The 14,614-nt window shown below is 40.4% G+C and overlaps 2 protein-coding genes across 46 annotated transcripts in view; one reads left to right on the top strand and one right to left on the bottom strand.

The window, feature by feature from the left end:
• SENP7 (SUMO specific peptidase 7) overlaps nucleotides 1-9,789 on the bottom strand; it is a 45,278-nt gene extending 35,489 nt beyond the window's left edge. For 5 of the 45 annotated variants that reach the window (XM_075104820.1, XM_075104883.1, XM_075105014.1 and 2 more), the window contains exons 1-4: nucleotides 8,844-8,889; nucleotides 8,241-8,281; nucleotides 5,605-5,712; nucleotides 3,303-3,397 (exon numbers count right to left, since the gene is read on the bottom strand). In XM_075104820.1, coding sequence (XP_074960921.1) covers nucleotides 3,303-3,397; nucleotides 5,605-5,712; nucleotides 8,241-8,281; nucleotides 8,844-8,874 — 275 coding nt within the window. In that variant the 5' untranslated portion in view covers nucleotides 8,875-8,889. Of the gene's footprint in view, nucleotides 1-3,302; nucleotides 3,398-5,604; nucleotides 5,713-8,240; nucleotides 8,282-8,843; nucleotides 8,902-9,089; nucleotides 9,119-9,311 lie in introns of those variants that run through there. The other 40 variants (XM_075104829.1, XM_075104911.1, XM_075105039.1 and 37 more) reach the window with 25 other exon arrangements.
• A 76-nt stretch (nucleotides 9,790-9,865) lies between these two features.
• On the top strand, nucleotides 9,866-14,397 carry LOC142062417 (putative protein ARB2BP). The gene is made up of 3 exons (XM_075104742.1): nucleotides 9,866-10,227; nucleotides 10,717-10,790; nucleotides 13,103-14,397. Exons 2-3 carry the CDS (start codon nucleotides 10,758-10,760, stop codon nucleotides 14,156-14,158), a joined length of 1,089 nt encoding a protein of 362 aa, XP_074960843.1. The 5' UTR covers nucleotides 9,866-10,227; nucleotides 10,717-10,757; the 3' UTR covers nucleotides 14,159-14,397.
• The last annotated feature ends 217 nt before the right edge of the window (nucleotides 14,398-14,614 follow it).

Here is a 14,614-nt window from a genome sequence, read left to right as displayed (position 1 = left end):
GTTCCTTTCTCAATGGTCATATTTGTGTACATACCAGTGTTGCAACCTCTGGCTCCAAATTGCTCAAATTTGCTTTAGAAAGTGATCAAAATGAGACCTGGACACTACTGACTCCTTTTGGAGTAAATTATTATTAATTGTGCACCACCATCTTCATGCCTACGTTCTTCTACTAGTAAACCCAGGTTTTGGGAAATAAATATTTTGACAGTGGGATGCCACATACCATGTGAGAGTCACTCCATCAGGTCCCATAAAGGCTGAACATCTGTCCTGGATTTACAGAATAAAGCCACTGATAGACTTGATGTGTATTCAGCCGTCTAAGCTTCTGCAGCACATGCACATCTCAGGAGGTCCTTGGCCTCCCGATGCACTATCATTAATGGGAAACTCCAACTGCCACATTCACTGACTACACCCTGTTGAGAAGAAAAGCCTCCATCCATTCTCCTCCTACTTCAAGGCCCTGGCCTTTCTTCAGATGATTAGAAGTCAATGTTTTAACACCAAACATAAACACCCCTACCAATATCCTTGCTTTGCTGGACCAGGAAGTTACTGCCAAAATGCACTTGCCAGGGCAAGGGGAACCAGTATGTAAATGATAGCAGTCAGGTTTTTATGGCAAACAGGGTCAGTACTTGATTCAGCCATGACCTGTGTTTCAGTTAACATGAAAAATATTGAGCTGAAAGAATCACACACATCTTATTTAGGTAGTCTTTTTAAGTACTCTTCCCACCCACCCCTAAAGAATACTTGACAGATGAGGACAAGCAGCTTGAACTTCAAAAGAGTGTTCTATTTTGTTTCCTTTTTGTTTTTATTATTCCCCTCTATTTCCCTCTCAGAGAATGTAGGAGTAATACAGCTGAGGTCAGCTGACACCTCTAAGCTCTGTTTCCAGGTGGTGACAGCTACTCTTGAAATAGCATTATCCCTTTCCTTGACAGTAAAAAAAAAGTTTTGTAAGTGGGATACATAACATTGACCAATTACACAAATACCACACCTAGCTTTCTGCAATGACACTAATAAATTGAACTGTTCATCTTTCATTACAGTCTTACGTGTTCCTACGATTGTGTCACAAAACAGGTTAAAAGACCTCCAGTGTATGAGGACTAGAGAACTAACCTGCCCTGAGAGCCCTGTCCAGGATCAAGAGCAAATCCCTTGACCATGACCTTTCACAAGACCATGAGCAGAGGTTTTCAAGTGACAGCAGCTGTGGTTGCTGCTTCTAGCCTTCATGGTCTCGCATCACAGCAGGACTGACAGAAGCAAGCAACTACCAGATTTTGTAACCCAGAACTTCAGTTAAAAACACAAGTGAAGGTGGGTTTGTGCTAATACATCCACTTTGTCCTTTCTGACTAAAACTAAGTGGCAATAACAATGCTCAAGCAACGCTTTAGATGAAACATGCCTCCCCAAATATTTGAGATTAGCTCCTATCAATAAAGATTACTTTAAAACATCAGGAGCTAGCAGGAGTTTGTTATTAAGACTTAATTCCTGCTTTTCCAAGCAAATGAAAAAAATTCCTCACTGGGATGAAGGAGCAGAGAAACTTATACATGAGAAAGATTCTTGGCATGCCACTTACCTCTTCTGAGTTTTGTCACTTCTCAGACTTTTGCTCAAACACACACCACCTCTTTAGAACTTGTGCGCTCTTTCTACTTATTACACAAGGTCAGTATGTTGATTTTGACTTACTGAGAAACACTGAGTACCCAAATGGAATACTTAAAACAAGCTTTATTGCAGTCAGTAGACAATGTTTATTTTACAGAGAACCTCTAGCTGGTCTCTAGACACACATTTTTTCTGAGGAAGTGAAGAAGGCATAGGTTTAATATCGGAATATTTACTGTCTTTTTACAGTCTAAATCACTCCTCACTAATGTGCTGGTAAGAATTTTGGTAAAAATGATGGAACACCTACACATGCTGCTTGAAACTCTCATGTATCAAAATTAACACATGTAACAGCAAATTAAATATGTAACGGAACCAAAAGGTAGCTTTTTTCTTTTTAAAGCTCCTCAACACTGAAAGGTCAATTCAAAGTTTACTGAAAGACCTTTAGAGATTGAGATCAGATATCAATTATTTCACAGCTTAATTAAAACTCAGGAAACTACAACTAACATAGCTTTTAAATTCTGCTAGGTTGACTATGTGCTCCCCTCCCTCAGTTAAAGTTACTAAGAGAAGCATTTTGAGGTAACTCCACGTAAACTGACACCTATGCCTCAGAGGAGGTATGAAAAATAAATTCAGAATCTTTTATTAGTTCAGCTCTTCCCTGCAACAGTTTGAAGCATTCTGAATATAAAGACCAAGCTAAATGATGACTATTCAGAGGTCACAAAAACTCCAAATTCAGCAGTGTCAAAATCACCTGCACTTTGTTTTTAACAGCCCCTCCTTACAGTCAAGTTAAGTTCCAGTTAGAAAATGGGACAGAGAATGCATACTCATATTTGTTTAGATTGAAATGATTTGTGGACTAACAATTGCTTCTTTAAGATAAATATAATTAAATCATGAAGTCATTATGCTTCCTAGCTGCTGCCAATGAATCTAATCCTCCATTTTCATTTCTATTTGTCAACTATGGCACTTGCAGCTTCAAAATTTTCTTGGATAAACAGTTATCTAGCTGACAGCTTCACAGAGATGATTTTAAGTAATTTGCCAGCATCTCAAAGAAACCCAGATATTTGCTCTTGGCAACAGAGCCTAAATGGCAGCACATGGGCAGCTTTATTTACTCACTTAGGTGTCTTGATTGTAACATAGAGGTGAAACACCTCTAGTTTCTTACTGCCTTCCCCCTACTAATCATCATATTGCTTGGTGGGTTTTTTTTGTTGTTTTTAAGAGTGGATAAAGCTAGCTTAATGACTGTGGACTATAGAGAAAAAAGTGACAAGCAAAAGATAATCTGGGCAACTTCTTAAATACCTAGGGCTAGAATGATATTTTACACTTAGAGTAACAAACACCTTTCAGGATTCCAAGCAGGCCAGCTAGCAGTAATTGCTCTAGTAAGTGTTGCATTCCCATTCTGATGTCGCAGTCTTGTGTTACCACAAAGAAAAAGTTGCTTCATAACTGACAATGCCATTACGTCACTGGAACATGATTCTCCGAAGGTGGGCTACCTAAGAGCTTGAAAACCATCTCTGCATGACACAGTTAGCTAGAGTCCAGTAATACCCATCTTCAAGAAAGATTAGTTGTTCTCTGTGCGTTCACAATGTCATAGTTTTGAGAGGACTCCTTACCCAATTGATTCTTCATTATTAGAGCTGTGTCTGCCACGGTCCTTTTGCCTTTTTCGTTTTGTGGAAGGTTCTCTGTTGTTAGCACTTAATTTCCACTGAAATAAACCAAATAAAATTGGTGGGTTCCAATAGGCATAAATGTCATAATGGATCTTACATTAGAAAAAGGGAACAATGCCAGACATTGAAACAATGCAACTGATCAAATATAGCAGAGCCACAAAGAGTAGATACAACAATTTGGCAATGAATGATCAAGCATACCACCTCATCTTGAATACAACTTTTCTTCTTCCTAAAGAAATTTGACAGTACAGGACAATTCAATTATTTCCCTATTTAAAGGGGGACCATCTCAGAGACTTAAATATTAGGCCTGTTTTACACAAGATAACCTCTACTTTCTTTAACTCCATGCATTTAACCAAATTATGTTCCACTCAAAGATATAAAATTCTGAGAGGGAAAAGGAATTTGAAGGTTTGGTACTTGGAACACAACAGCAAGACTCTACTTTTTCCAAGTTCTCTTACCTTAGCAGAATGCAGCTGTATTTTCAAACTAAATAAGTAAAACCCCACCAGGTCATATAGTTATTTCTGCAATTCCAGAAACCTATCTCCCTCTGCCATTACCTCCTCATCTCTCCTCACATTTTAAAATATAAAAGATAATAAAGCAAACAGGTGTTTGAAAATTATGCCAGTCAGGCTAAACCAGACAAACTTGTCTTCGTTTCTGTTTAAGCATGGCTTAAAAAGGCATCTGAAAAATTCATGCCCACGCATATTTGGCATTCTTTAGTGAAATCTGAACGGAGCATCCCAAATTAATATTTGCCTTATCATAGGGGCTTACTCTGTAATGGAAAACACCCTCATCATTAAAACAGCTGGCAGCAAGAGGTTGCCTTGAAGGTGCTCTCCCCTCCTCCTGCCTTCAAACATCATCTTCACCTTCAAGCATGTCAGACACCTATATGCCCAAATCACTAAAAGCTCAACAAAATTTCTCAAACCACATGGAGCAAACTGGCAACACTAAATACAATCTGGACAGATCTTCCTATGGGTAAACCAGTAATATTTCTTTTAATTATGATGCCTCATGAGCAATCTTTTCTTTTGAAGCAGAATATGAAGACTAGTCAGTGTTTCAACCACATGGATAAGTCTGAAATATAGACACATGTAGGAAAAATAAGAAATGGAAATATAGACGATACAAAGGAAATAACAAGAAAAAAGGTATTTTTCAATTCATCCAGTCTAGTCATTGGTTTTAGAGGCAGAAAGACAGGAAGAATTCCATGTAAGTGCTGACTGGCTCTGCCTAAGAGGCTGCTGCTAGTAACCACAGGAGACCTTACTTTGGACTTCAAAACCTGACTCTAATTGGGTGCTCTGCTCACTTAAACTATTAACAGTATAGAACACAACCACGCAGTGAGTTTGTACTGCAGCATGCTCAAATAATCAGGCCTACCAAGAGACCTGGCTCACAGTATCACCACTACCGCAAGTCCAAAAACTTCCTAACTTGCCTCACTAGGTTTTTAGAACTCCTCTGTGGGGGAGCCTGTTTATCCAGACCCATGACTCAAAGCACTACAAACAGCAACAAACTCTTGGTGCTCAGCTGAAGGAGTCAAGAGTAGCAAAATACGTTCCTAAAACTAGGCATTTCTAAAATGCCTACTGAATTTGGAACAGATTTGTAGAAGCATATTTGCTTCTATACAGACTGAGATGATCAAGACAGTAATTTATGATAAATGCCACAAAAACATTCTTCCAGTCTTTTGGTCTTAATACTAGAATCAGTTATTTCTGTATTAGCACCTAAAATTCTGTCAAAAGTCATCGAGTATTTATTATCTTGAGGTTTAAGCGCTTGGATAAAAATAATGACTAGTTGAAAACTCAACATAAAAATTATTTCCATATCATAACAAAAAGATTAAGTCACCTGAATATAAAAGTTCAGGAATCAGAAGACAATTAACTAAGAAAAAATTGTATTTGCCTTTAAATTCTGTTTTTCAAGATCATTTCAATCTATACCTGAAGACCAACTCTGCTTTTTAATGCTTTAGGCTGGCAACACAGCACTGAGAATTTCACTTCTGTAACTATGCTTGCAGGTAGATTTCAGACCTCCACACCTGTATCCAAGACAACCTGGGTCAGATATCAGTCACAAGGCAGCACTCATATTGAAAAAAATCCAGCCTCCAAACTAGAACAAAAAACCCATATAACATTCTCCTACACACTTTACACTCTGAAGAACTTCTCTTTACCTCTTTTAAAGGGTGGTCCCAATGGTGGGAGCCTGGGAGCCTTGCCAAAGGGGACTGACCTTGGACATCCTCTGACTTGGTGGTTTTTTTCTTCTTTGGTATACGAAACTGAAAATAGATGATGTTACACACATGATAAAATTAAGTTACCCACTGATGCTATGAGCTGACATACTGCCATGCACAAAATTTTCTTAACTGTCAGGCAAAATAACAAATTTGCAAGGGATCCACTGACCTGTGACTAATTTAAATGCATTGCTCCCTGATGCTTGATCCCAAATCATGTGTCATACCACATGAGAAGCTAGTTTTAATATATTAACTGTCTTAAAAGCAAGAAAAAGATCCTCCTGTTCCATTAACTTTACAACAACTTCAAAAGGCAAGAACCAATCTACTGGCCCTTAAAGTTTTCTTAGTTCCCTCTGATTTGTTCATACTCTTGTTTAATCATCTCAGCTTACAGAATAATAAAAAGAAAACAAAATAGCTGAGTGTCACAATGAACGTCACACCAGGTTGGCTGTCTCAGAAAAAAATTCAAGATGAAGAGCAATTATGTCTTAGAATAGTGCAAGTATTTCGGTATGATAATTTCACATCAATATACCACAATGTATCAGCTGTTGTCACTGCCAACCTTCACAAAAATGGAACCAGTGTTCCGAAAGTAATTATTGAAAGATAAAGCAGTTAGTAATGTATAGAAATCAACCAATTCAGAAAAAATATATCGGAAATAATGTTCATGCATTGAAATTCAAAACAAAAATCGTCAAACTAAATTCCTACCAGTTCATCTCAACACAGAAAGAAGGTGACACTTCCTATCAGTTAATTAAACCAGTTAAAGAATTATCAACTGAAAGAATAAAAGTGCGAGCCTTGCCATTTCTCCAGGTATTCTGAGAAGCAAAACCTTACACTGCAAATACGACCAGATTAGAACATATCAGAGATGGAATGCAACATTTACATCTTTCAGACAACTGAGTCTATCTCAGCCAGGAAAAAGCTGAAGCTACTCCATATGATGGCCAGTATCAAGTGTATTATGAACTTAACTTGCAAGCTGCCAGATGCCCTACCTTGTAACACGAAATTACAAGCAAGGACTCTAGAACAGTGACAGTAACAGCTTAATAATTAACACAGCAGCTGCATTCATTAGGTCTGTCGGTGGTCTTCAGACAGACCATAACTGAAGCATACTGTACCATAATGAGATAATCCTTCAGTCTGAATTGCGCTTCTATTCCTTCTCTACACTTCTTTGAAAGATTTTATTTTATTTTATGAATTAGACCTGTATATCTATACAATACCTCACACTGCTTTTGGTGGTCAAACACCGTAATAACAAATATGCCTGTAAGTAACGGATTCCTCAAATTATAAATGATGTAAATGTTATGCACAGGCAACAACTCCTAATATAAGTACCTCCCTTCCCTTTCAATCAACATTTAAGGACTGAAATATACATTTTATTATTCAAGAACATCTGCAATTGGATTGTTTGATTATTTTTTTTTTTGAGAAGTGGCCTATAAACACGTTTTATCACTCAGAATGCATTCTTCTGATCTGCACCTTAATAGCCAGGTACAAACTTCTTACTTCAGAACTCCACCTGCTGCCTGACTAGTGGTTTCTGTTATGAGATTCCTAAGAACATGTATTTATCTACAATTCTAACATGCATTTAAAGTTACAGAGGTTCAGGTAACCTCTGTAATAGCATAACAGATAACACTGAGAATAAGTAAGGTCAGCCTCAGAAAACAGCAAGAGATGGACAGACAGAAAGGGATAAAAAGCACAGATGGATTCATCAGCAAAATTTCTACCTCATTGTACAATATCTTCCCAATGCTTGCACTCATTAAGATGATGCCCACAATTAACTTACAGAACAAGCACAAAGTCAAGAGGTCACCAGCTGAGGTCTGTATCTACAGTAAGGATCAACATAGGCAGTTGCCTCAGCTTTTTGCCAACCGAAAGTGACTAACTCAACACATACACATGCATAAGCACTTAGCAGACTCCTCATCTAAACCAGCAGTACTTTTCTGAAGGTTCCCACCTGTAGGAGCAAGGGTCATAGAAAGTACATAAACAAGGTGCTGGAAACAGCTTTTCTAAAACACTAGACAGTCCAGACCTTACCCGATCAAACCAGTTGCTCCGCCTACAATTTATTTTCACCAGTGCTTCCACTGCTAAAAACTACTACTAATGGGGATATTCTAGAGAAAATAAACAGTAGCATAAGTAGTCTCTGAACACATCTCTGCTCATAACTAAATATGATGCAGTCACACAGCTGCTCTACTTCCTTGAGCATTACTCTTAATATTTTACATGTTAGCTTAGGTCTTAAAATATCCTTGAAAACTCACTGTTTATGTGCAATCATGTTAAACCTATCATGTATTAATACATGCTTAACAGCAGACATTACTATTGACTGCTACCAGAATAAACTGTTTCTCTGGAGACAGTGCTCCAACAAAGATAAAGCTGGACTACTGAAGGATGAATTTGGTTGTGCAAATACATCAGAACACCCTAAGATACCCACAGCCCCCAAGTAAATTGTTGCAAATTGTAGGAACACTTGCACTTACATGACATGAAGATGATGTTCTTCCTTCCATGATTTTTTCTACTAAAAAAAAAAGATATAAAATAAGTTTAACTATTTGAGTGTTATTTATTCAGAAGGAAGCAGGGCCACAGTAGTAGGTACTAAGCGAGAACAAGAAAATCATTTTTGAGCAAGCTAGCACAAAGAAAACTCGCTCATAGAACAGTTTGGGCTGGAAGGGACCTTTAACAGCATCTAGTCCAAACCCCTGCCAAGAGCAGGGACATCTTTCACTAGATCAGGTTGCTCAAAGCCCCATACAACCTGGCCTTGAATATGCCCAATGGTGGGGCACCCACAACTTCTCTGGGCAACCTGTTCCAGTGTCTCACCACCCTCATTGTGAAAAATTTCTTCCTTATGTCCAACCTAAATCAACCCTCTCTCAGTTTAAAACCATTGTCCCTTGTCCTGTCACTACAGACCTTGGTAAAAATTCATTGACAGCCACAATATAAGACACATGCATGCTTGGGCAGGGCTCTGGATTATCAGCATGGACAGAATCATTAATATCTTCACTAGATTTCAGCCTTAGCAAAGGCGTTTACTGCTTAAGTTCATCCCCTTGCGAGCACATTACCAATAAAGCAAAAAGGAGTCACAGAAGGCATCTGTAAGACTACAGGAGCTCCAAGGATAAAGTTCAAGGATTCCTGTTAACAGATAAAATTCCTCAGTGGAAGAACACAGCTTCAGAGCTTCCAGCATTCGTAGGAGTTGATTCTCTTTACAAATACTCTGTATGACTCCAGTAAGACCTTCAAACCCTCCAGCTAGCTCAGTCTCTCAAGAGACTTTCATTTAGCTCAGCCGTTTTTCAACTTACAGCTCCAGTCCCTCGGCGTGGAGAACAGCAACACCTATAGAGTATTAAAGAAAAGCCAAACTACTGCCTACTCCGACGCCTACAAAGAGGAAAAGCCGACGAACAGGGGCCTTCTGACAGCCCTGAAGGGAAAGAGAAGCACCGCTCAGGGGTGGCACCACCCGGGCTGTCACCGCAGGACCCCGCCCCCGAGCCGAAGGAGAGCGGGGTCCCACCACGTACCTCCAGCTCCTCACCCAGCCGCCGGTCCCTCACGCTAGGAAGGGAACGGGCTTCCCACCAGCAAACGGACCGAGGGGCAGCACTTTTGTCCTTCAGTACTCTCTCCTTGGCCTCCTCACAAAGAAGCAGCAACGGCATCGCCGCCACCTCCCCTCACATCCCATCCCACCCCCGTGTCCGGCCGCTCACTCCCAACAGACACCCCGTGCGGTGCGGAACAGCCCAGCCCCGGCCAACCAGAGGGGACACCGGCCGCGCAGGACCCGCCGGGCCACGGATAACTTCACCCCCTCTCCCGCCTGTCAGCGGCTAAAGGGCAGGGTGCAAGCGACACCAGCGGCACCGCACAACACTCACCGCCACGGCTGCGCCACCGCTTGTTGTTTACCCAGGCCCCGCTGCCGCCTGCGCAGCTTCCCCTGGTACTTCCGGGCCGGGCACCGCCTCTGCCCGCGCCGTAACGGCAGTAACCGCCTCCCGCCCCACCCTCTCCTGCTCTCCTCAGCCGTGTCCCGCCGCCTCCTGCTCCCCGCCCACCTCCCCCTCGCAGCTGTGCCTCACCGGTTTTTAACCTTCTTGGGTTTAGCCTGAAATTGAGCCGCTGAGAGGAAAAAAAACATGTGAATGGCGTGAGGCAAATTATAGCGTCACAGGTGTGCTGCCACACACATCAACCTGCACCTGACAAACTGATTAGCGGTAACAAAACTGGTAGTTCTGCGAAGGCAATAAATTACAGTCAACGGATACACAGGCTAGCAAACGTTCAGGAAATGGGAGAAATGCTAAAATTTGTGGAAGCAATCAAGGAAACCTCGGTATTTTTAAAGAAGTAACACACGACCCAACGGAATTGGGTTTAAATTGTACCGCACTGGCCGCGTTTCCCCCGTCAGAGAGGAACCCCCCCCAGAAGGTGGGTTAATCCTCTGCCGGGGGGCAGCTCACACAGCTGGGCGCCCTCGACCGCTCCTAACCCCAGCTGTCACCGCGGTTTTCAGTCCATGGCCTTGGAAATCCTTCCATAGCCAGGTGGAGACAAGGATTTATTTGCTGGGTTTTATAAGACTTTGGGTTTTTGTTTCTCTAGGGTAGCTTCAGAAGTGTAAGTTTTGTGTGCAGCTTTTTGTATTGTCCTCTTGGTAGTGCCTTTATACTAGGTAATGGGAAGCTGTGCAAAACCAGTCTGGACAACTTTTTAGTTTCATACCAAAGAGGTTTAGCTTTAATCTATGGTCAGGTGTAAATCACAAATGTGAGATATTAGCTTATGCCTGGGAGCTATCTGAAACACTTCAGATGGGCTTAGCTATCAGCAACTGGTACATTTTATAGATACACCCCAGAACAAAGTATATAAAATAATGAAATCTGAACTAAGATGCAGTTATTTTCTTTCATGCAGAGAAATTGCCTACAATCCCAGAGCGAAAAAGACTTCCATCCATGATGATGGCAGATTTTACAGGAGACCATACGGTAATGTTGGGCTTTACTAGAATAGAGGAAACTGTTTTTAAATGGAAAATCTCATAAAGAGTAATGCTTATACTGTAATAGTGTTTCAAATATGCCAATTGCCGTAACAAACACTGGCTGAATTTACAGCTGAAGAATCTTATAATCCAAACAGAAAAGCTGGGGGAAGAGGGATTTCTCCCCCTCACCCCAATGGTAATATTTTTAAATCAAAATAGTGATTGTAAAGGCTGCTGGAATAAACACCCTTGAATATGGCATTTATGTATAGATGATGAAGCGCAAGCATCAGTCAACAGATTTAGAAAGTACATTTGCCAAAAAGTAAATGCATTATGCAGCTCTACTTAGAACAACCTATAGGTGCTTTTTGGTTCTATAAGTAGCACTACTATGATAAAATCAGTCCTCCAGAAAAATAAGTATATGATTTTAAGGTGCTGCTATTCAAGTCACCTTTTAAGTGATAACCTACTATAAATTGCCCCAAAACTTTTCAGTTTGCACCTTGAAGACAATTTTAGGAAGGGAAGTCATACCTATGCCTGATTATAAAACTGTATTTTTTTGCTTCTGCTTCCTGAAGTCTTCAGAAACCTTTCACAATGCTTTGTGAGGTAGATATTTCAGCAGCTGTTCAATATTACATACACACAGTGTTTAATTTGGCACCATGTATCTTTATTTTGTTTTGGAACTGAAAAAGCAATGTTGTTGCTAGTAGCTGAAGTAAGAGCAAGGTAACTTTCCATTGGGAAACAAGAGTCTCCAACCTTTTGGGGGTGTGGAGAGAAAGGGACAGAAAGAACCATAGGACGGCATGCTGCTCTGTGAGGAAACTGCATTTACCTATTCCTAATTGTTATGGAATGCTTCCTCTGTGCTTCGCATTTCTCCACAGACATCTTTCCTTAAACCATGTCCATTTTTCTCCCGCTTTGTTGCATGGGGAAAACAACATGAATATGTTCCTTCCTCCCTACTAAATATTACCTCTTTTGTGGGAATTGCCCACATTTCAGTAGTACAGCAGACTGCCCTCCCATCTCCTTTGTGTCTTTCCTGCCTTCCTGCAGAATGAAAAAATCACAGATGAAGGTGTGTACTTGCAATTTCTTGTCCAAGAAACTGGCAAGAATCATTCATATATATTGTAAAATCTGGAGTTTTTTTCCTTTCCTATGTGTACTTATGAGATAAAAATGAAGGTGGTAGCATTTTCTAGCTTCCTCTCTGTTAGGCAGAAGAGAGGAATGACCCTGAAGAGATTACTTAACATCTCTGACCCAATGGAGATTGCTCAAAAGGAAAAGGTATATGGTATTGCTCTATTGAAAGCAAAGACTTTTTTTTTCTTAAATTTGGAACTGTAATAATTTTCAATATGCTAAGCAGCTTACTCAAAGAAACTTGCATCCCATAAAGAAAGTGGGTTACAGCTCAAGTCACTTACATGAAAATTTTCAGATCACCTTCTGTCTGGTAATCAGCTTTATCAGATGGTACATGAGTTTTAACATAGTGATGTTTAACACAGTATTGGGATTTACTGTGTTTTAAAAACCTCTGTCAGTTCAGCAAGAAAAATTTAGTAGCTTGTACTAACGTATTTGGCAAAACTTCATATAAACCATTTGCCAAAACAACATTACTGTTTTAAGGTGATAAATTCATTTTAAAAATACTGATAATTGTGGGAATTTAATGCTTGCAAACCTCTGCTGTTAGGACAAAAAAATCCTATAAAAGCAGGATTCTAACCATACTGAAGGTTACCCCATGTTTACCATTCTACAGCCAGGGAAAATCAGTAATAGAGTGAAGAGTTATTAGAAAAAAGGAAGGTTATGATAAGCTTCACTTTTCAGTTGCATGGAAACCACTTCTGGGTATAATTCTGATCAGTTGATTGGTCATACCAGTTGAAAAATGATCTTAGCTGAAACCAGAGACCTCCATCTAACCTCACGAAAGTTTGCTGTATGGACTTCCTTTTTTCCTGTTACCTGGGTCATGGTGGTTAGCTTATTCTGTCATCCATCCCACAATTTCCGTGTGGCAGGTGCTTGCAAGGATGAACGAATAACTGGTGAGGTTAGTATTAATGTACTGCTGTTGGAATTTAGCAACTGAAATCTGTGAGAGGCTCCGTAAGCAGCTGGCTTCCTGCAGGCTGCCAAGAGATAGTCTGTATCAACGAGTATTTTGTTTGTAACCACTTTTAAATCTGAATCCTAATACAATAGGTTTTCTTTAGGTAGGTGTTGTATGGAGGCCTATTACTACATTGACATAGTCGTCTTAATTTCTAGTGGTTACAAATACAGCATGAACTAAGCTTGAGGAAACTAATAGATGGTTCAGAGTATCAAGAGGAACTGAAGTACGACTTCAACGTAAAAGGTGAACTGAGGCATCTGGATACAAATGAGTCCTTTGTTTTCAATTATTACAAGAATGCACATGAGCAGAATCATAAACGCTATCAAGTTTTGGGACATTTGATTACCCACTATGTTTATGAGCTCCTGGAAAGAGTCTGCATGCTGCAGAAAGTTTATATTCCCATTGATGCTACAGAGGATGAACCAAGAAGTTTCTTCTTCATGAGCAAGGATGCACTAACAAGTTCCTCAAGCCTAATTGTCCTTCTGCAAGACCGTGGAGTTTTCCGTGCCGGACAGTGGGGGCAAAGGACGATTGTCAGTGAAGGTCTGGAACATGGAACACAAATTCCATTCATCAAAATGGCCCTTCAAAGCCATAGGGGAGTGATTGTACTGAATCCCAATGACAACTTTGTTGATGTGAAGACTGAAAAGAAGTTAAATTTTTCTACCAGGGGAGAATCACTGCCTCCTACGCGGTCCATCTGGTGGATCCCCAAGAGGGGCAGCAGCAGCCCCGAGGAACACACCGTGTATGTATGGGATCATTTCATTTCAAAGAGCGCGGCCGAGAATGTGGCCTTCATTGCCCATGGCTATGGTGGCTTGGTGTTTGTCGATCTCCTGGTGCAGAGAAAACAGGAGGTAATGAATAAAGTGTACTCTGTGGCGTTCATTGACTCCGTGCACAACATACAGCACCAGACTAGAAGTGATCCACAAATACAAGAATGGATACAGAAGTACTGCCGTGAATGGGTGTCAAACAGTAAGCCTCTAGGTAAAGCTGTAGGTTCTCTCATGAAAGTGAATTGTCCTACTGTCTCTGCTGGAACAGAAAAGTATGACTTGGCAGCCTCCTGCTGCTTACATGCCATCTTTAAGTACCTGAAGAGCATGCTGAAAGCCAAGACCATGACAGCCTTTAGGCATTCACCTGTTGCAACCAGAAGCAGCGCAAGCAAGAGAGGCAATAACTAAAGGTACACTGATTTATTCTTGGTAGTGGTCTCTTCCTCTCCTAACCACCCCTGCACCTTTCGATCATCTAAGGACCTTCCTCTCACTGTGGAGCAACTTACAGTTCTAAGTTTGAAGCTAGTTTGTTTTTGAAAAACACACAAATGGGAGTTAACTGTTAGGAAAGAAATGCATTGTTGAAAGCCTTCGGCTAGCTGTGAAATCTGAAGTTGCACAAAATAAAGATGTTTAGGTATACCAACTCTGGTCTGTATCATTTTTTAAAAATAAACATTCTGCAGTTATGGCTCTATGATCAGACTAAACTATCAGGAAAACACTCGCTTCTTAGCTTTCATTAAAAGGAGAAGTCCATAACACAAAAGCATGTACAGGATCTGTTTCCTCCCCACTATACACTATATAGTGTTTAAAATCTTTCAAGAGCTGGAACATTCACCTTCCTCCTTGAAGCGT

Source organism: Phalacrocorax aristotelis, chromosome 1, assembly GCF_949628215.1.
Source record: "Phalacrocorax aristotelis chromosome 1, bGulAri2.1, whole genome shotgun sequence".
Taxonomy (NCBI): Eukaryota; Metazoa; Chordata; class Aves; order Suliformes; family Phalacrocoracidae; genus Phalacrocorax; species Phalacrocorax aristotelis.
The sequence above is the reverse complement of the archived record's forward strand: the minus strand, read 5'-3'. Positions and strand labels throughout refer to the sequence as shown.

Bases quoted from the DNA above. Each gene is read 5' to 3' on its own strand.
- LOC142062417 (XM_075104742.1), top strand. From the start codon at position 10,758: ATGATGATGGCAGATTTTACAGGAGACCATACG. The intron at 10,791-13,102 runs GTAATGTTGGGC...CTTAATTTCTAG, and splicing joins ATTTTACAGGAGACCATACG to TGGTTACAAATACAGCATGA.